Here is a 22,086-nt window from a genome sequence, read left to right as displayed (position 1 = left end):
GCTCAAGGCCTCCTCCAACCTGGTCTTGACCACTTCCAGGGACCCAAGCACTTTGGGTTCTTCTCAGATATGGGTCCTGCTCTGGGTGTGCTTTCCTGTGACAAAAGCACTCTCCAGCAGTGCTGTTTCCATGTGGCTGTTTGGTATTCCAGGATCTGCAGATGCTGGCAGGCTGCTCCTGCTCTGGATGCCCCCATTCTTTACTAGCTAGATGTCTCTTGCAAAAGTCAATAGGAGTTTCACCCCTGTGTCTTCACAGGAAGCTTAACATTTCTAAATTATGAGAGTTTTCAGTTTAAGTATCCAAGGACTATTCAAACACATGTAAGTGACATTAAAAATGGGTATCTCTTCCTCTCAAATCAAACAAGTCTTTTTAAATTTCAGAAAAATAATTCAAGCCAATAAGGAAAATATATTTTGTCCCTTTCATGAAAGGGAGTAAATCTATCTGCACTAAGTTGCTTTCTTATTCTGGAGCTCATCCTGAGAAATAATGAATCTCTTCAATTTTGTTTGAAGTCACCAGGAGTTGCTTAGTCCATAGTGTTTTGAAAGTATTTTCTAGGCCTGACTCAAAATTCCCTGCAGAGCTTCTCCCTCAATTTGAGTTTGGATGTTGCCTTTCAGTTTACCATGAAGAAAAGTTATTAATCACAGTAATCTTGCAGGATGTCAAAACCTTATACTAAATTACTGATATTCCTATTTAGACTAGACTAGACTAGACTAGACTAGACTAGAATTAACATAAGAGACCATAGAAAGGAAATATACAAAATACCTACAAAAGGATTGAAAGGAAAAGTTAATATGATCACCTTAGATCACAGAAAACACCTGGTCATAAGATGTGCCAGATTATGTTGATGCCTACAGGATTGCCTCTACCATTTTGTTTAGTGCTTGAATAATTTGAACTCTCTCCCAGTTTTATAGTTTACACAGATACACTGTGTGCAACACACAGACACACTTGTAAAACTGCAATTTGATCATATCAACCTCTATAATAAGCTAGAAAAGAAAGGCAATCTGGTGCACAATACTTTCAGAATAATAAGATACTTGAAAATGGAAGCATAAAGTAAAAAAAATACAAGGTGGCAAACAAACCTTCACACTTGCGATGGAGATTTTTCAACAATTAAGTAATTGGCTGGTTGAATATATCCTGACAGAGAGATTGTGACAGGCAACTTCACTCACCTGCCAAAACTAGGTCTCCTTTGGAGGAGTATGCACTGCCATCATTTCAAGAGCTCTAACAGGACAGTAACCTTGATAGGAGATTTTATTTGTACATTACACAGATGACAGGTATTCCAAGAGGAGATGGCTCCTGAGAAAACAGGGCCATCTGCCCTAGTTAAAACTTTCCTGTGCTGGCACTGTCATGTTAAGCATCAAATTGCTTCATGTCCTAAAGGAGCTGCAAACATAACCATCAACCTATTATATAACCCCACGTATTGCCAAATTTTCTAAATGAATGCCAGCACCAAGCATCATGTAAGTACAAATCAGAACCAGACTGAAAGAAGTTGTGTTGCTGAAGTACAACGTGCCTTTGAGATGACAGTCATGCAAATACTAGTATACAATTTTTTTTAGATGTTTTACACTGTAAAATTCTATTCTATGATCACCTTCAAGCTGATGTATACTCTTTGCTGTGCTGTCGTTGTCACTTTAAACAAAGTGAGTGCTACCAGGGTAGGATTTTACTGGTCTGGAGAGATCACAGGATAAAAGGATAAAATGAGTTAAAATAAAAGGTTAAATACATGGAAATCCAGTGTTTTCTTCAGCTTTATTAAGATCTGCTTAGTTAATGAAATGGTTGCTACACTTACTCAACAGAGCAAATTATGTAGAACTCTACCTTGAAAATAGGTTACTCTGCTCTTCAGGAACAGAGTTAACCCTACACTCCAAGCTACTTTAGTCCCATCTCTGAACAGGAAGTGCGGGGGGAAATCAGAAGACCAATTACTCTCTTTGCTGTTAATATTACTGTAACTATTTGGGCCAGGATCTGGACATGCAAAAAGTATTTCACATCCCAAAGTCTTTTAAATTTCAGTATAAACCAAAAGACAGTAAGGACACACAGAAAAAGAAAGGTGAGGGAATACAATGTAAATCAGACAGTGGTAGTTTTGTGTGGCATGCAATGTACCAATAGCTTAACCACAGATAATTACTGTCATATTTTTGAAGAGCAGTTGAGAGAAGACAGCAAGGTACAAATCGCTCTTCATTAAAAATCTACATAACTAAAAAAAAATATGGAAGAAGGCATTAAATAACTTGTTTGAAGAAAGTAATTAGCAATTAAATCTTCTTAGTCTGAGCAAAGGCAGGAGTTGAAATCTGTACAGCTAATGAGAAATGGGACACCAAGTTAGAAAGGAGTAGAAAGCCTTGGAAATTAAAACAAGATTTTGTTTGTTGTGTGAAAAAGGAACATTGAGTGAACAGAGTAAGAGAGGGTGAAGTCAAGAGAAGCAGAGAAAAGTAATCTTTCAATTTTTCTGGAAGAATACAGAAAGAGCAAAAGAATCTCTCTGTGTGAGAAAAAAAGCCTATCAGAGTTAACTGTAGCATAAAATAATGATGGCTTGGACAACCATTCTAGCTAAGTGGCTGAAATAAGAGATCATATAAAAGCCACCATGCAGAAGAAATAAGCACTGTTTAGCTAATCACCTGCATGCAAGGCCCAAAGAATCCTACCTGAAGAAGGTAACAGCTTTCTGTCTTGAATAACAGGAAAGACTTACATCCCACAGGGTTGGAAAAGAAATGAAACTGCTGATGAACAGTTATGCAGAAAGACTGATATAATCACAACTTAGTTAGTAGTAGTAACAATGATTAGTGATTAATGCAATCTTCTTAGCCAGTTTCAGAGTGAGCTTCTAGTGATGGCTCTAGATCAACACAAGGAAAACTCTAGAGGATAAATGCAATCTTTACTTGGGGCAGAAAAATATTGTCTAGAGTGGCAATGTAACTTTGCAAACAAAGACGGTGCAGGTGTCTATTACTTAGCATGTGAAGCTCTGGATTTTTGACAAAAGCTTTACATGGTTGTGTGCTGCAAGTAAATGGCATAAAAATATGTTTATAGTGCTCATCCAGATATATTGTTCAGAATAACTAGAAATTAAAGAAAAGAGCAGGGAGTTCATGCAGTGAACAAGACCATGGGCATAGGTTAATTGGGGTTTTTGGGTGTTGTTTTGATAGAATAAAGCCTACTGCTCTCCTCTCTGTCAGTTCTCTGTATATGAGGCAGTCAGGATTTACTCTGAATTAAAAGGAAACTCAGTGGCTTGTTCAGACATAAAAAATCATATCATAGAAAGATTTAAAGCATAAAACCTGCCAAGGAGTTTCTCACACCACAACAATAATGTCTACTCTGAGACATAAAATATATTACAGGCCTAAACAAATTAGCAGCACATTTGTCTATCAGAATCTAAATGAAAAACACTTGAAAAACAGGTAACATGCAACTGACGGTGACTGGTTACTGTAGTACACTGATTTTAAACTCTGTTTAGAATCCAAAAAGTATACTTCTTGTAGTACACTGATTTTAAACTCTGTTTAGAATCCAAAAAGTATACTTCTTTAGCTAAGCAATTTGAAGCAAAGCTAAAAATCCAAATATGGACAAAGAACCACCTCTGTTTGGTACAAGTAATACACTGCATTTATGAAAAAATAGACTAATTACACCAGAAAGTATCTTGCTATCATTACACATTCCTGCTAGCAAGCACTGGAAATGGAAAAGTAACAGCAATTACAAAAACTGTATCTGATGGACACAGACCAAGAAGGGATAGCTCTTCTGATGTTCTCATCTAGTGCTCACTTCTGAGGGAAATGTTCTTTTTCTCCTCTCAACACCCAGTTCAGAAGTTGGGGGCTTTGAACAGACAATCTGATCTTAAAGGAAATGCTAAAATATGAAGATGGCTAAATTACTAGGAGACACATCTGGATTTTAAGGATCAAGTACAAATGGCATTTTTATAGTAGAAAATTAAGGAAGAGGGCAGCTGTAGGATAAAGGTCAAGGGAGGAAACAGGAGACAAAGATATTGACCATATAGTGTAACTTTTAAAGGGAAAAATAAAATAAAATTAAAAAAAGAAAAACTTTTTACTAAGTTAGGGTTTAGAAGAAATTTCTAGGTGCAAATACAGATATATGAAAGTAACTTGACAGGACTAGCTAAAAATAAGATATGAAGGTAAGAACTGATGAAAAAAATGTGTGTCCTTAGAGAAAGAGAAAAAAACAACGTAACAGCATAAAAAATCAAACCAGCTACAATAAATGTTGTTAAAGAAGAAAAATAGAACCAGGCTGCTAAGCGAGGACTCAGGGAGGCCATTAAAGAACATGAGTGGAAATTCAGTGACAGATGATGCTGATATATTGCTGACATCCTGAATGAGTTTTTTGTCTCACAATCTGAAGGTCACAGAAGGAAGTGTGGAATAAATTTTTCCAGTAGGGAGGTGAAATATTAACATCTTAAGATCACTTCAAGGTTAACAATTAGGAACTCAGCATATTTAGAACCTGGCAAAAAGCATAGGTGCAAAGGAATGATATCCCACAGAAAACAACTTGGTACTAAAGTAAAAAGAAAAGATGACAGTTCTGAAGAGGAGGGGATTACAATCATGTTAATAACATTCAAACACTGATTTCCCTCAAATTAAAAATGGTTGTGGCTGTAATTCTGAAGCCACCTTCTGGTGAGAAGAAAAGACCTGGAAACTAGGTAAAGCTGGATAACAGATCAAACAAAGTTTGATAAAACACTGACCCATATAGAAAATTAAAAGAGAAAAATTTGACAGAGAACACTTGATCATTATCTGCAGACCTCCCCTGGTCCTTACTCTTCTTCCATAAAGCCCACTAAAGGTAGCAAAGCAGGCACACAGCTTCCAGTAGGTGCACTACCACTTGATCCTCTCTGGGAAAGCAGAGATCTGTACAATTCTGCACACACAATGTGAAAAAACACTGAGGCCACCAGAGAAAGGAGCGAGTAAGCATTCCAGTGCATGCAAGAAACATGTTAACATCAGAACTGTGCTTTGAGTTTCCAAGTAAGGCATTAGTAAAATCCAGCATAAACAGATGTAGCACATCACTCAGATGGAGATGAAATTTAAATTCTTCACCAATTTTTCTTCTGTGCATCTTGAAATTAGGGGAAAATAAAAGTGTTTTAAATTAACAAGACTCTAAAGGCGGTGGGGAGAGGGGAAGAAAAAAGAGGGAAAAGCATCAAAGAAATTCTGTGCTCCGTGAATTCAATATTTGATTTGATATAGGAGTGAAGCTTGTAACAGTTTAACATCAGACTAGTGAGAGGTATTGATGTACGAGGCGAGGGGAAAAAAGTGATCAATGCTTTCAGATTGTAAATTCAAAAGGCTAGAAATATGGATTTAAAAATGAGGGGGGAAAATTAATTTATAATATAAACTTTTACTTATGCAAAACTATCAGCAAATTCAGATTGTCTAACAAGGAGGATGAGAGATTTTAAGATGAATGAGACACTGATCAAATCTAATATTTGGGAGAAGGAAGAATTGCTGATTTTTTTTAATTATGTATTTTTCAGTTTTAAAATTCAAGTATTAGAATATTTTTTCTTCTTGGAAGCTTCTCTTTCAACAGTCATTTTTCTTACACTTTTAGTAGAAGGGCCTCAAAAGATGTATTTTTAACAGAAGAACAGGTTTCAGTAATATTGACAGACAGCACAGACAAATGCCAGTGGCTAATACTGCATTCAACCCTTAAACAGGTGATACGTGTAGCACAATGTGCATGTGGCAGTTACTCTACTATTACAATTGGTTTGAAACTTGCATATATTAGAACTAAAATGTCTTCTCTTTAATTGCTGAATTTGGTTCTCAAATTTAGATGTCATCCTTTAAAAGCCCAAGAACTCTTACATGGCTTCTGATCAAAATGTACCTCAAAATGCTCTGTCTTGAAATTCTGTCTTTTCTGCCTGATATTAAGGCAGCCAGTTTAGGAATTATCCACATGCTGCCTGCACAGGCTAGGGACTTCCCACTTCTGTGGAGCTCTCATGCATTAAACATTCACAACTCTACAAATAATACAGAACTCAGAAGTTAGTTCTAGCACTCAGAAAAGTTAGGGGCATAGTTTAGCACCAGATTTGGTAGCTAGAGGGGAGACCTTATTGCTGTCTACAACTACCTGAAGGGTGGTTGTAGCCAGGAAGGGAGGACACAGTCTCAAGCTGTGCCAGGGGAAGTTTAGGCTTGAGGTGAGGAGAAAGTTCTTTTCTGAGTCATTCGCCATTGGAATGTGCTGCCCAGGGAGGCTGTGGAGTCACCATCCCTGGAGGCCTTCAAGAGGGGACTGGATGTGGCACTTGGTGCCATGTTTTAGTCATGAGGTCTGTGGTGACAGGTTGGACTTGATGATCTTTGAGGTCTCTTCCAACCTTGGTGATTCTGTGATTTGATGATCTTAAAAGTCTTTTCCAATTGTAACAATTCCATGATTCCAAACATGTGTGTGGGTATGGAAACACACATACACACAACATATAGCAAAAAACTCATTTCTGAAAAATTCTGTGTGTGCTTTGCATGGTCATTCAAAGTTTAGCCCCTGCAAAATGATACTCATTTCACAATAAATAAATTAATATAGGAAAATTTAATATAGTTGTTTCAAAGAAAGAAAGATTGATTTCTTACCTGCTTTACCACTGTCACAGTGCCAGGGGCCATGGTAACTACAGAAGCAACCGCAGTGGCATCATGGGATTCTGAACCCAACTCAATGATTTGCTGCAGGATGTTCACAGCTGCTGGATCAAGCCTTTCACCTTATCAGAAAGACAGAAACCATAAGAGCATTACAGTAAAACAGCTCAGAGGGCATGTAAATCTAAGTGTTACGGGCACTCTTTCCCCTCCTGCCCTAACCCTGACTCACAGCACTGTTTATAAATCTCCAACAGCTCAATAACATGACAGTTTAATAATAGATCTATGGCAGAAAAGTATCCACAAAACACATTTGCCTGAGGAATGCACGAATCAGTAAGCAAAGACACACTGATCATTTTTATGCCTATTTGAAAGAGATCTAGAAGAATACATTGGATAAACAAACAACAGGTACAAGTCACAGCAGTAACTGTAAATTAGGAAGCTGCAACACTACAAATCCAAATGTGTATTTTCTAGACATTCACCTTAAAGACAACCCGAACCCAATAAACCTATACTCAAACCAGCTATCTGGTATATACAAACTTGTGTTTACTAGCTGTCCAGCCAGCTGCAATACCCTCAACCTAGAAGACGTATTGCTGTCATTAATGTGATGAAGAGTTAATGCCTTGAGAAAACTTATCATATGCTTATAATTTTATAAGCATGGGATCAGAACATTTGTCCTTTTTGAAAATAAAAATAAAAAATCCTCTTGATGTGTGTAGCCCTGCCAAAGAAAGGTAAATTTACCAAAAAAAACAACCTTACACAATTGTACTTTCACTTTTATTTCACTTTTACCAAAGTGTGGAAAGATTTGGATGCTAAAAATGGGTATTTGCTTTTTTGTTGTTTGGTGGGTTTTGATTTTTCTTTTTCTTGTTTTTTTCTTTTCTATGCAGGAGTATGAATTCCCCCCTCCTGTGGCTCACCATTCCTACATGTCCAGTGGCAGAAAGAGAAGCTATGTCAGAAAGGGTAAGAAATGTTCTGGGTCATGTTAAATCTGCCTCACGTGGGCTGTAATGACTGTTGGAACTAAGAAAGAGAAAGCAGATAGAATAAAACCCATCTCTTAGTCCCAAACCCTTTCAAAGTGGGGATCTAGGTCTGATAATTTAATTTCAAAAGAAAATAGTTGTATTTTATTATCTATGAAACAAGTTTATCTGAGTACTAAAAAAATATTTGATTAACTTCTGCACAATTTTCTTTGGACTCTTCACTTCTGCTTTTCATACTCAGAGGGAATACTTTGGAAGAGTACCTGAAGTCAGGCACTCTAAAAAAGGATGTCATTCAGTATTCAGTATCACTAAGGTTGGAAGAGACCTCAAAGGTCATTGAGTCCAACCTGTCACCACAGACCTCATGATTAGAGTAGGGAGGACACTACTGCCCACTGCAGGCTTGAACTCACGACCTTCCCATTAGGGGTCTTATGCGCTACAAACTGAGCCATGACTGGAAAACTACAGCCTCATGCTTAAAATCAAAACTATTATATCCAGTATGTTCCATGATATTTATTTAAATACCTTTATAAAAGCTTAAGGAAAGTTCAAGATATTTTTCAGAATTCAAAGTCACTAAAGTAAGATACAGAAATTGTCAGAAACATAACCTACTTGCAACATGCCTTGAAAATCCATTAATAGTGGGAAGTTTTGAAATGTATTTAGAATATGAACTATAAAACCCTCGATAGTAAACAACTACACAATGCTGTCTTCTGATAACCAGCACATCTATTTATATATATGAACAAAACACATAAATACCTACTCTAGTCTCTGATACTTTAACACACTCAGAAACCTGGACATTTCTTCCTTTCCTCCTTTTGTTTTTTGTTATTTCCCACTTAGAAATCATTACCTAATCTCACTCTAGTTCTTCTTCAATCTGACAGAGAACAGCTTACAAGGTTTTGTGTATCATCAGAATTAATTTTTGTTAGAACTATCTTGGGAACATGGTAAATGAGGTATTCCACCATGTTACTTCTGTAGTCTGGCTGAGTTAAGCAGGAAGAAAAATAATAGCTAGTGAATTGTTATTAGATACACACCATCTACTCTGCCAAGAGAGCTGATTTCACAGTGCATTTAATAACAGAAATTCCACACACCTAATAATAAAGCACAAAATGGAGTGTGGGAAGCATTAATGACTTAAGAATATAAAGATTCATAAGGAATTGTCATTTCTCATTATTTACCTGCAAAGAAATATATAACCCCCAAGAAATAAGTTCTAGGTGACAAATTTCATAATTTTTAATAGTTTCACAGGAGATCATACATTGCCCAATGTACTCAAAAGAATTAAGTATTTTTGAGAAAAACAGATATATTTTGTGTTCCCGGCTCTAAAAGGTAGTTTACCATTCTCAGAAGTATAGCGAAGGTTCTGTAATGCAGCCACAGCTGCTTGAGTGCCTTGAACATCTTCTCCAGCCTCTGTGATATGGAGATACTGAGTGGATGCTTCTTCAGAAACTTCAGCAGTTAACTTGAAAACAAAACCAAAACCAACATATGAGTAATCTCTCTCATTTTAGCAATTTAGAGAACAGTGACAGTTCTGAGCCTGAAGGAATGCATTTTGGACCACAAATATTGTAGCAAGAGTTACAGAAATAGTGGGTGAAAAAGAACTCAATAAAAATATTACATGAAGTCAGGATATCACCCCATAGTTTTTTTCTAGATTCTACTTTAGAAGTTGCTTTAAGCATGCTAAATTATCTTGACTTTGTTTTTGTTGCACATTTCTTTTAAAGCTAACAACAGGCTTTTATTGTGTAAGGGTCTAGTAAAGATCTTTTGGACAAAATCAGTTTATAATGTATGCTCTGGCAGGTCTAGTGAAATGGCTCTTAAGTCTGAAAATGAGAGTTTATTTCAGAAAAATGATCCTTCTCATAACTACATTTTTTTCAAGACAAGCTGCAAATATGCATTTGTGCTCTGATAGGACTTTATTTATAGCCTTATCAGGAGAAAAGACATGTTTCAATCCTGGATGTCCTCATATTATTTCAGGTGAGCATACAGAGAATTGTTTATGAAACTTTGAAGGACTACATTTTAAAATGCTTGCCCTTATCCATCTAGGACCTACTTCAATATTTTTTTAAACAAGAACTGCACAATTCTTCCAAATGAGACTTTAGATTTATGACAGAGGTTAGACTGCCTGGAACATAGCGCAAACGATTCTAAACTGTGCAGGTCGTCCAACTGCAGTTGACTTTTGGCTCTTTCCTCTCAGTGGACACCAACAATAGCATACTCAGGCAGTGGAAAAGATTTAGCTTGCCAACTGTAATGATTTAAATAAAAGTGTCTCCATAATTCTGTGGTCTTCCCATAGCTTTTGCATTTACAGTCAACTCTGCCCTGAAAGAGTAACAGTTTTCATTATAGAACAAATCACTACACAAGTAACAGCAGAAAAAAGCCTTTCAAGGGTAAACTCTCTCACGGCAGCTGCCTGACCCAACTCGACCCCACCCTGAGAAACTTCAGATTGTTGGTTTGATGGTTTTTTTTCTCATCCAGCTTCTTAGGTCTAATTTAATTTTTTTAAGGTCCAGTCTTAGTTATACTGTGATTTCCTCAGAAACATGTGATAGATGGCATACTCTGTATAATCATTGGTATACTCAGTGTACCATTTTTTAGGTGATCAATTTATTATAGTTTCATAGTTTCATTGAGGGTTGGAAGGGACCACAAGGATCATCTAGTTCCAACCCCCCTGCCATGGGCAGGGACACCCCACACTAGATCAGGCTGGCCACAGCCTCATCCAGCCTGCTCTTAAACACCCCCAGGGACGGGGCCTCGACCACCTCCCTGGACAACCCATTCCAGGGTCTCACCACTCTCATGGTGAAGAACCTCCTCCTCGCATCTAGCCTGAATCTCCCCACCTCCAGCTTCAGTCCATTCCCCCTAGTTCTATCACTACCTGAGATCCTGAGAAGTCCTTCCCCAGCCTTCCTGTAGGCCCCCTTCAGATACTGGAAGGCCACAATTAGGTCGCCTTGGAGCCTTCTCTTCTGCAGACTGAACAGCCCCAACTCCTTCAGTCTGTCCTCATCGGAGAGGTGCTCCAGCCCTCTGATCATCCTTGTGGCCCTTCTCTGGACACGCTCCAGCACCTCCACATCCCTCTTGTAATAGGGGCTCCAGAACTGGACACAGTACTCCAGGTGGGGTCTCACCAGGGCTGAGTAGAGGGGGAGGATCACCTCCCTCGACCTGCTAGCCACACTTCTCCTGATGCAGCCCAGGATCTGATTGGCTTTGCGGGCTGCAAGTGCACACTGAGAGCTCCTGTTGAGCTTTTTGTCCACCAGCACCCCCAAGTCTCTCTCCTCAGGGCTACTTTCCAGCCAGTCACTGCCCAGCCTGTATTTGTGCCTGGGATTGCCTCGACCCAGATGCAGGACCCTGCACTTGCTCTTATTGAACTTCATGAGGTTGGCTTGTGCCCACCTCTCCAGCCTGTCAAGGTCCCTCTGGATGGCCTCCCTTCCCTCCAGCGTGTCTGCTGCACCACACAGCTTGGTGTCATCAGCAAACTTGCTGAGGGTGCACTCAATGCCACTGTCCATGTCACCCACAAAGACGTTGAACAAGACAGGTCCCAGGACTGATCCCTGAGGGACTCTGCTTGTCACTGGCCTCCACTGGGACATGAAGCCATTGACAGCCACTCTTTGGGTGCGGCCATCAAGCCAGTTCCTTATCCATCTAGTGGTCCACCCATCAAACCCATGTGTCACCAGTTTGGAGACCAGGATGTGGTGCGGGACAGTGTCGAAGGCTTTGCTCATGTCCAGGTAAATGACATCAGTTGCTCGCCCCTCATCTATTAATTTTGTCACCTGCTCATAGAAGGCAACCAGGTTGGTCAGGCAGGATTTGCCCTTGGCAAAGCCATGCTGACTGTTCCCAACCACCTCTTCACTATTCTTTTGAGCGAGTAGTGACTCCAGGAGGATCTGCTCCATGATCTTTCCAGGCACAGAGGTGAGACTGACTGGCCTGTAGTTCCCTGGTTCCTCCTTCTTGCCCTTTTTGAAGATGGGGGCAATGTTTCCCCTTTTCCAGTCTGTGGGGACTTCACCAGATTGCCATGACTTATGAAGTCAGTTTTCTAGATTATAAACTCATCCGTAGAAAGACAAAAGCTTTTTTTCAACATAAGTCTTCAGCTTTGTGCACCTTGCAGTTAACACCAGCAAATATTTGGCATGTAACAAAAAGCAGTTAGTTTTTCAGTGTCACGGGTTTGTTTCTAAAACTCTCACCCCTTTTGCTGCAAACAGAAGACTAAAACCCTAAACTGCAGAAATAAGCACTTACGAGGTTGTTAATCCCACCAGGTATTAAAGCAGTCAAGCTTAACATTCAAAATGGAAATGAGATCGTATCACTTCCTGGTCCTTTAAAAAGGCAGGATGATATGTTTTAATACTTCTTACTCTTACCCTTACTTTTCTCCCTTAAAACCTTAGGGACAAAGCCATGGCAACTTTACTTTACCTCCCACTTGGTCTCCCCATCATGTTCCACTAGCTTCATTCCATGCTTGTTTTTAAGGTGCCTGTTGAACTCCCATTTTGTACCGTACACAAAGCTGCAAACAGGACACTTAATACCACCTGCAAGCAAACACAAATTCCATGAGTTATTTTCATGTATGTTCTTTTTCAAGGCAGTAAGGACTTACTTAATTTGACACCATCTCAACTGAGTCATGTAACTGTAATGTAAAAGGGTTTCCTTTAGCCCTTGTCCAACATGAAAAAAATGGGGGGGGAAAAATAGTTGAACTCTCATAATGCTTACAGGGCAATTTTGGATAATGGCAATGGAAGAAATTTGTAACAACTTGCGTATCTAGGAAACCACAACAATTCTGCTTCCCTGCCTGCATGCCTCTCTCCTTCAGTGGATGTCAAACTGCAAGAATGCTGTTCCCAACTGTCCCCCCGCACCTCCATCTTTCTCACTGGAGAACTCCTACCACAGATCAATTAGAAAGATAAAGCAAGAACAGAACTGTTTGCATTAGTCTCAGGCACAGCATCATTTCCATAATTAGGTGCATGTAAGAGGCACTGGTTTAATCTCTCAGGAGATAGATGGTAAGGGAGATAGCCAAACTGTAACAGAGAGAACACAAATCACAAAGTAAACAATAACTTATCTACTGGGAGAAAACTTCTGCTTTCTTGGCTAAGAAAAGCCACTCTAGAAGAGGCACACACATTAGAAATGGTTTCAAGGAATGTCAATGTAGTGATTTTGACCAACCTCACCCCATTTTTTTGCTCCCCCCCCCAAAATACCGCAAGCCCAGGGGATGCTTGGGTCTGCAAAATTGTTTTTACAGCATGTGTCTGGTTGAAATTCAAGTTTAGCAGCACCAATGGAAACTGGTCCTAGTGAAATTTCTTTCAAATCTGAGGGTATCTGTGATTTATGCTCTGCTTTAGGCCCACCAAAAAGCTTCCGAACCAAAGCTACTGCCCTTTAAATATTTTTATTTCAAATAACAGAGTTTCTTAGAGACAGTTTTTAATGCTTACTCCATTACATATCATTGCAGGTTCAAATGTAAATTTTATGTGTTGTCCAAAAATCTACCAGACAGGGGCCTTCAGCTTTAAATATTGTTGCCGTGCGTAGCTCTGGTGTGCTGACCTCCACAACAAACCACAAAATCATAATGCATTGTACTCTTTTGGTAAGGGTTGATATTTTTAAGTGCTTATACATAACACTGAGGTCTTAATATTTAACATACGTGGTAGTGGCATACTGAAATATTTTCTTTAAAATGTACCTTTGCTAAGACAGCAGTTCTAGTTTTCACATGTTTCAAGCAATCGTTAAGGTTTTTGGCACACTATCAAAGCAAACTAGGAAGAGTTAACAATGTAATAATGTCTTTGCTTTTCAAGTTTCTACTGTTTATGCTAATGCAGAAAACTGTAAACCTAAGCTTTCTGTCTATCTACAAAGTGATGCATAGCATGCATTTAGCACCATGTTTACTGTCTCAGAATGCAGCATTACAGGTGAAAAACTGAGCATGGTGAAATTGTAAGCATCCAATTTTCTGCAGCGGATTGAACAGTTTTTACTTCTTTTTCTTATGGAAGTAATTTGGTCAAATGTCAGAACTCAGCTGCTTGCAATTATGCAAATGAGTATTGCTCCTTTTTTCCCCCCATTTTGGCTAAAGCAGAACAAAAATAATCTTCACGTGAAAAATTGTTGCAGCAGGTGACCAGAACTTGCTCTGAGAAATCTAATGGCTGGGGAAGTGTGTTATGCCACTTTAGGAAATATACCACCAGATGGCTGACTCCACATTATCACGGCAAATGATGACTCTTGCTCATCATGTTCAAATGCTTCAAATATACTCTCATAAGGTGGTTATAAGCCAAGTCCTCATTGAACATAGTCTTTAATGACTAAGGTCATTAGAAAAAGCATTTGGTCTTACAGTAAGACCTACAGGTTGAAAAGAAATACATTTTTTATTTTGATAAAGCAGAATACATCCACACCCAATCATTAGAGTCTTTCACCGACAGTTATTCATATACAATTTTCCCTCTTTGCCCTCAATCTATTTTAACTTTCCACCAAACTTCACTGTTTAAAGCAGATGCTCAATGCTCCATCTCTTGACCAAACTGAAATATTTTCCCTACTCAGGGAAACTCAGAAGTTCACATAAGTGAAACACCTTTGTTCAGATTAGGACAAAGATTATGAGTTACAGAAAATTAAATTAAATATCAGTTTCACACTAATCTCTAGCATTAGGAAAGAACTTGCTGTTGTGAAAGAGAGCACACTTTTCTGCACTACTTTGATATTGAAACTATTAGTACACCAGATAAATTTAAGTTGTAACTTCTGTCATTATGGCTTTAGTTAAGAAAAAATAATGGATGCATAGAACTGTAAGACACAAGTTGCAAAACCGTTTGTTGCTTGTTATGCTCAAGGAAGAGAGAGCAGGTACCTATTATAGCTGGTATCTCAAACCAGGGGAGCTGTATGCTGGCTGTTAAGAAATTCTTCACAGAAACAGTGATTACCCATTGGAATGTGCTGCCCAGGGAGGTGGTGGAGTCACCATCATTGGAGGTGTTTAGGAGGAGACTGGACAGGGCGCTTGGTTGCATGGTTTAGTTGATTAGGTGGTGTTGGATAATGAGCTGGATGCAATGATCTTGAAGGTCTCTTCCAACCTGGTCTATCCTATCCTATCCTATCCTATTCTATTCTATCCTATCCTATCCTATCCTATCCTATCCTATCCTATCCTATCCTATCCTATCCTATCCTATCCTATCCTATCCTATCCTATCCTATCCTATCTTATCCTATCTCCATGTCAGTGACTTGTTAAGTCAGGGAAATTAATTTCTAGCCAATTATTTAAAGTAATGGGTAACCTACAGAGAAAGTCAACAAATGACACACAAATTACACTGCTTTTAATACCAAAACTGATGTTTGCAACAAAATAATGCATACACATCTTACCCAGTTCCACAACTTTTTTCCATCATAGCATTGATAACATGCTTTCCAAACTGTTTATTGGTCTAAAATCTCAATCAGACAATTGTTGATTGATGGTAAAAGAAAGTATGTGATGATAGCAATACAAGAGAACACAGAGACCACAATGCATATATTGCACAAGTTACTGCATGAATACAAATAGAGTATCTGTCTCCCAGAGAGTGCAAAGGTATGTAAACAAAACAACTGATGGTAGGGAGTATCAATGAAGAGAAAAGAAACAGTTTCAGGAGAAATTTTACGTGACCTGCCCAGCATAAAGCAAAGGAAACTAAAAAAGGAAGCTATCAAATGAGCAAGTAGGCAGGGTCTCACAAAAAGTCTAGTGGGTAGTACATATGCAATACTTTTCTCTCCTATGCAGAATACATCAAATTCTTATAGTATTTATTTTCCCTTATTATTTTAAAGTACTAAAATAAATGTCAGATCACAGACTTCTATTTAAATGACAACAAAACAACCAACTGATAAAAAAACCAATCCAAACTTGCAAGCATTTCTCTGATCCTGGCTGATCCTTATTTCCAATACAAGCTCAGAAATTAAATACTGCTGTCTATCCCTGGCAATGCAGTTGCTCAAATGAAAATGTTCCCTCTTCTATTGTACGAACCATTCATTTATTTATAAACTCATTCTAGGAATCTTGAGCGGAGTCCAACAGTCTACATTCATATAAATATTTCCAATTAAGATTATTTGCAATGTCTGCAATGAAGTCAAAAAACAATTGACGGTAGAGAAGAAAAGATGAGCAAGTATGAGGCAATTCACTCTGGGCTCAGTGGGTAACTTGGAACAAGCAGAATACAATACAAATAGTTATAGACAGCTTTTATTAATCTTTCTTAGTTGCCCTTCTTACTTTTTTCCCAAACCCTTTTGCTTGCTGGTTTCTCCTGCCTTTTCCTTTTCATCTACAGTCCTGTTATCACAAAGGACTTGTTTAATACTAGGACTGAAGGGGCTTCTTCCCTTATATGAATATATGAATAATTTTCCAAAATTGCTTTTCAGATTTATGAATATGGTAAATTGAAACTTGATGGAGGCTAGTCAGACAGCAAGTTGCAACCACTGGCCCAAGCAGCTCACAAACACATACCTTGTCATGCTGCATAATATGTTCATAATAATCTGTTTGTGCTGTGTGACCCAGATAAAGATCTTCTGATTCCGAAATCAGGAAAAATTTAAGTAACTCCAGTAGGACTCATGTTCATCAACGCCAAATGTAAATCCTAATCTACTAAAGTCTCCCACAAGGATAGATACCACAGCACTGAGCAAAAATGGTATTTCTACAGTGTAAAAAGAAACCTGCAGATCTCCTGGTTTTACTTTGAGCCCACATGCAAGACCTAGGTGATGTGGCATACAGCAGGAAACAAAGCTGGCAAAGGAAGTTGCATGTGAGAAAAGTGCACCTGTTAATGCAGCTCTCTTCATGGTAGAGTCCTGACAAGCTGCACTGACTTCATAGCTACGACTCTACTGCTCAAAAACTCCACAAAGGAGGGGAACATGTGGAAAGCAAGCACAGCAGTAGAGATAGCACAAGAAATACAAATTCTGTGTAAGGAAGGGAAGAGAAAAAAGGATGCAGTCAGAGGTGAAGGGAATAATGTATTTCAGTTGGAGGGGACTTGCAATGATCATCCAGTCCAACTGCCTGAGCACTTTAGTGCTGACTGAAACTTAAAGCATATTGTTAGGGGCACTGTCTTAGGCACTGACAGGCTTGGAGCATTGACCACACTTTCTAAGAAGTTTGTTTGAAAAAAAGCCAAGAAGGTATTTTAAAAAGGCAAGGAGTTTCTGTTAAACTTAACAGTAAATACACTTTCTAAAATGATCAGAAATAAACTCAGAAACTCAGCTCTACCAAGCATTAAAATAATTTCAACACAAATTAGCATTTAGTTTCTCTTTCTCCTTCATCACTTCCCCCCACACCAGGCACTAGAACTGAAGAGGCTTTGCATCCAAAAAGGCACCTGACTACAAGGTCAATTGTTTGCTTGGGCTCACCTGCTCAGTGTTCAGTAACAAAACTATTATGGGACAGTAAGTATGACACAACCCAAACGCAGTTCTTTTGCTAGCACCCAGATAGTGCAAGGAGTTACATTTTGCAGAAATAAAGCAACTAGTGGCACCTATTGTCTTCTCTGAAAGATGAAAGATTTCAGCTGGAATGAAATTTATAAACGAAAACAGTAACAGCCAGGAATTTAACTTTTTATGCCACTATGTACATGTGGCACTAGCTACTGCAATCTGATTTTCTCCTCCTCTTTTCTCCAATGGACATGGCAGTCCTTGGTTTACAGTTGGACTTGATGATCTTAGTTTTTTTTCCAACCTAAATGATCCTATGTTTCTACTTCATTACACCTTATAACATACCTTGAACTTTTAATTCTCCCCAACATCTTTGTTGCCTTTACTTGGTTTATCTCTGACAGTTATTTCTCTGAGTAGGTGTCTAGCTCTAATTAGCTTTATTTGTCTTTGTGTGGTACAACTATAGTTTCACACAGACAGCTGTAACAAGCAGTTGTTCTAGGCAGAATAAAATATTTATGACTAACACGGAGGTGTGATGTAGAGTAATGCAGGTCTGGTATGATGGCCCTGAAATGTAAAGACACAGGATGTGTCACAGAGGTGGGCAGCCATGGAGCAGTAAGAAGGAAGGCACATGCTTGGCACTGAAGACCCACAGCTACAAATGACTCAGAAATGATCAGTTAAAAATATGCAAATTTGTAGCTGGATAGATCCGGGTTTAGGGACAACACAACAAAGTAATTCATACTCATGAAGGGCAGTGTATGCAGGAACTTTGGATTCAATCTGGAGCTACAGACTAAGAAAAAAGAAAAGCCTAAATGCATGTAAGCGAATGTGTAACAAGGGCACCCAGCAGAAGAGGAAAGGAAGATGAAACCATCAAGATGAATATCATACTCCTCCCACTTCAGATGCTCACAAGTTAATGAAGCCTCTACTCCAATAAAAAAACACCACAGGAAAACCACCCATTTCAGAAAAAGGGAAAGGTGAATACAACACCAATTAAGTGTATGTTACCATTTTAATTGTATTAATAATATTACTGAGGCTTCTCCTGCATATAAGTATTCTAACTATAATTTTTGATTTATTTAGTTTAAAAACAATTATCTAGATTAATGGTGATTCTAGAATTAGACTGTTAAGATTTCCACTATACTAATAGGAAACTCTTGTCTTACACAGATGAGGTGTGCTTTCTTTGCCCATAAACAAGATTCTGAACATAACAATTTGTAACTTGTTTCACTTGTACTCTTTTTCTCCCCATTTTTTTCTAGTGTAGGAATAATTTGCTGCCACTGGCTTTTCAGCCTCTTCCTTTGTATTTGCTCAATATTACCTTGAGTTCAACCTTGCAAAATTGTCATCAAAATTTATCAGTAGAATGATAGAAATTTATCATTCATTTCAACAGAAGTGATGCTTCACTTACCAAACCAAACAAATGAAATGTATGTAACAATGTACAGGGAAGGTCAATCAAAATCTCGGCTCATCTACCATTAGAACCCAAGAACAAATAACACAGAATGAAGGGTAAAAGGTGGCCATTTCAGAATTACTAAAAAGCAGTAAGGATTTATCATACAACATCCAATAAACTGAGTAATGCATCATAAATGTGCCTTTGGCAGAAAAATGTACCTTTACACCGAGTTTACTTCAGAAGAAAAAAAGAACAAGGTGGTAGAGATGTACCTTGTTGGATAAGGGCCTCTGCTGCAGGCTCTCCAGACCCTACATTTACATACTCTTCATGAGGATGCTTTCTGTTGTAATGCCTCTTCAGGGAACCTGATATGTTGCAAGAATAGTGGCAGTGTGCACAACGGAAAGGCTGGCAGGAAAAAGGAGAATGTCAGAACATAATTCCTGACCTTGTCAGGACACAGGTCTATGCTGCAATGTTTTGATCCTGAGAAACCATGCTCATTCCTGGTTTAGGCATCTTCTAAGAAGACTTCCTAAATTCAATATAAATAGAAGTTGTAACTACATTAACTAAAGTTTAGCACTTATTATGTGCAAGACACCAAATATTCTCAGCATTGTAAGGTTACTACCTACTTTCCATAACTCAATAAACTGTGTGTTCTCATAATTAATGATCACAGGTTTAACCACATGGAGACTTTCCACTACAAGGAAATGACTCGTCATGAGTTTTGCACTGAGTAGGGGGAGTAAGAGAGCTAAAATAATTGAAGGTGCCTGCACCCAGGATCCATTGACCAGAACATTACCCTAAGTTTGTTGCTCTTACTGTTTCTTCAGGCGCCAAACAACAAAAATAAGGAAGCAAAATGAAGTTCAGATTCCTTAACCTTACAATTCAGAGGGTACTGTAACATTCAACTATTCCGCTTTTCAGAATGTGTCACTCTCCTTTTTAACTGCTGAAGCTGTTTTTTCCCCAAGAAAGTAACCCAGATAAACTACTGCGTACCACTCTATACATGTCCTGCCACCTAGTACTCTCTTGCATGTCTTGCATGTTATCTGCTATCAGATAGCAACACTGCAAATTCATGGAGCTTGGAAATACGATAGATTAAATTATCACTAAGTCACATAACTACTGACAGTCCTCTGAGTTTGACATGCATGCAAACTGTCCCAGACAGAGGCTGCATGCTACTAACAGACAGGAGTTTTTTGTCAAAATCCTTTTGACAAATACTCCTGGATTGACCTATTTCAGTGCTTTGCAGTTCTCTTGATAATGCATCGAACAGCCACCATTATATGCAGGCTGACACATGACTGAAAAGTGGTGCTGAGTCAACAGTTCTAAAGCCGATCCCAAGGTCAGAACCAGCTATATTTCTAGAACTGCTCTATTTCTAGTACATTCATCCTGTTAGATGTCAAAAAAAAAGAAAAGATAAAATTACAAAAGTACAAAAAAATCCTCTTTGAAATTGTAAGTTCACAGCAAAACTAACATGGTTAAGAAAGAAAAGTTATTTCCTCAAAATGCATTGCCTCTTTAGATGACTTGCTTCATTTTCTTTCACGCCCTGATGTTCAGATTAAATCATTAATCAAAAGGTTGCACTCCTTTCTGCTTCATGGGAGTTACACAGCATTGGTACATATTAAGAATGGTTGAAGCATACTCTTCATGGAAGCAAAATGATTTGTTAGAGAATGAAAAATGTTGCAAATGAAAAAAGTATGACAATAAGACATAATGCTCATTGCCAAGATAAAGTGTTACATTAAGAGGAATTTTTTCATACATACAAAACACTGGATTTTTCCAGAATAGAAACTAGCATCATTTCTATCTCCTGAATATAACACTTCACAATTCATTACATCAAGACCGATCATGCTGAGAAGCAATGTGAGATTTAGGCATAAAATGATACTCAAGTTTATTAACATAAACCATATCTCTAATCTAAACACTTCATAGAAACATTAACAATCTTCAAAACTCTTTCCAAGACATGCTTCAGATAAATGAGGTGTTTTAGAATTAATTCCTTTCAATCTTCTTCAAGCATAGAAACTCATCTACAGTACATTAGACTGGCAAACTTTCAGAGAAAATTAAGGTGGGCAGTGAACACTGATGTATGGGATTCACTTTTCTACTTCCCTGGGATAGTTTAAGGTACATATTGTATCAGTTCTCTCAAGGACTGACAGTCAAATAACCCAAGAATGTTTGTTTTATATTTCAACATACATATACTTTCGGCAAGTAAAGACACTAATTACAAGTTGTTCATGAACAGAATAACTCTATCTCAAAATTCTGAATATAAAATCAAAATTCCCAAAATATTAAAATGTTGAGATGCTATAATTGTCCCCAAATAGGAAAATGTGCCACTTTTGAAATTCTTGCATGGAGTTCCATATATTTTTAAATTACTTAAATAATTTAGAAGCATGACTGATATATTTTCTTACTTTGAAAGAGACGTGTTGTTCCATATGCCTCAGGAGTTGTGGTTTTTGGGCAGCTGTATAGTCACACACTGTACATTTAAACTGCTTTCCTGAAATGAGAACAGAAAATGGAGTAACTTTTTTCTATTCAACTTCTGAAAACTCTTGATTGTAGTTCTTCATAGAGGTGATTTCCAAAAAGCTAAGAATGAACAATGAACAATACTAAAAGAGTAGCACTCGCTTCGTGAACGTTTTGGTTAGAGATAAGAGTCAAATAAGTAAGTGGACTGGTTCAAGTGTCATCTTTAAATTACAGACACTATAAATAGTCCAGATGCTCCTGGAAGAGTCACTTGGGAAAGAATAAGAAGAATCACTATAGTGCAACCTAACTGAAACAAGAAAATAAATTATTTTCAAATGCAGGCACAGTTACTTTGCTATTTGTAAAACAGATGTGAAATCCTTAGAACACAGACATCTGGTCATGTTCACATGTTTTTACCTGCTTCTGTCCCAAGCACTGAATTATTATGATTCAAACATATTTAAATTTTATTGGGCTTTCCAGTGTAAATCTTCTTGATGTGTTTCTGGTAGGGTATGACATGACCTATTCTTTTTACCACAAGATTTGGCTATG

The 22,086-nt window shown here is 38.1% G+C and overlaps 1 protein-coding gene across 5 annotated transcripts in view; it reads right to left on the bottom strand.

The window, feature by feature from the left end:
• The window catches only part of ZFAT (zinc finger and AT-hook domain containing), a 78,017-nt gene that overhangs the window by 5,006 nt on the left and 50,925 nt on the right, over positions 1–22,086 (bottom strand). For all 5 annotated transcript variants that reach the window (XM_068155486.1, XM_068155485.1, XM_068155488.1 and 2 more), the window contains 5 exons: positions 21,462–21,550; positions 19,236–19,374; positions 12,381–12,499; positions 9,207–9,333; positions 6,796–6,926 (listed from right to left, as the gene is read on the bottom strand). In XM_068155486.1, coding sequence (XP_068011587.1) covers positions 6,796–6,926; positions 9,207–9,333; positions 12,381–12,499; positions 19,236–19,374; positions 21,462–21,550 — 605 coding nt within the window. The remainder of the gene's footprint in view (positions 1–6,795; positions 6,927–9,206; positions 9,334–12,380; positions 12,500–19,235; positions 19,375–21,461; positions 21,551–22,086) is intronic.

The sequence above is a fragment of the Melanerpes formicivorus genome, unplaced genomic scaffold (assembly GCF_026170545.1).
Source record: "Melanerpes formicivorus ecotype bairdi unplaced genomic scaffold, bMelFor1.0.p_v2 SCAF_32, whole genome shotgun sequence".
NCBI classification, from domain to species: Eukaryota; Metazoa; Chordata; class Aves; order Piciformes; family Picidae; genus Melanerpes; species Melanerpes formicivorus.
This window is presented reverse-complemented; position numbering and strand designations above follow the sequence as displayed.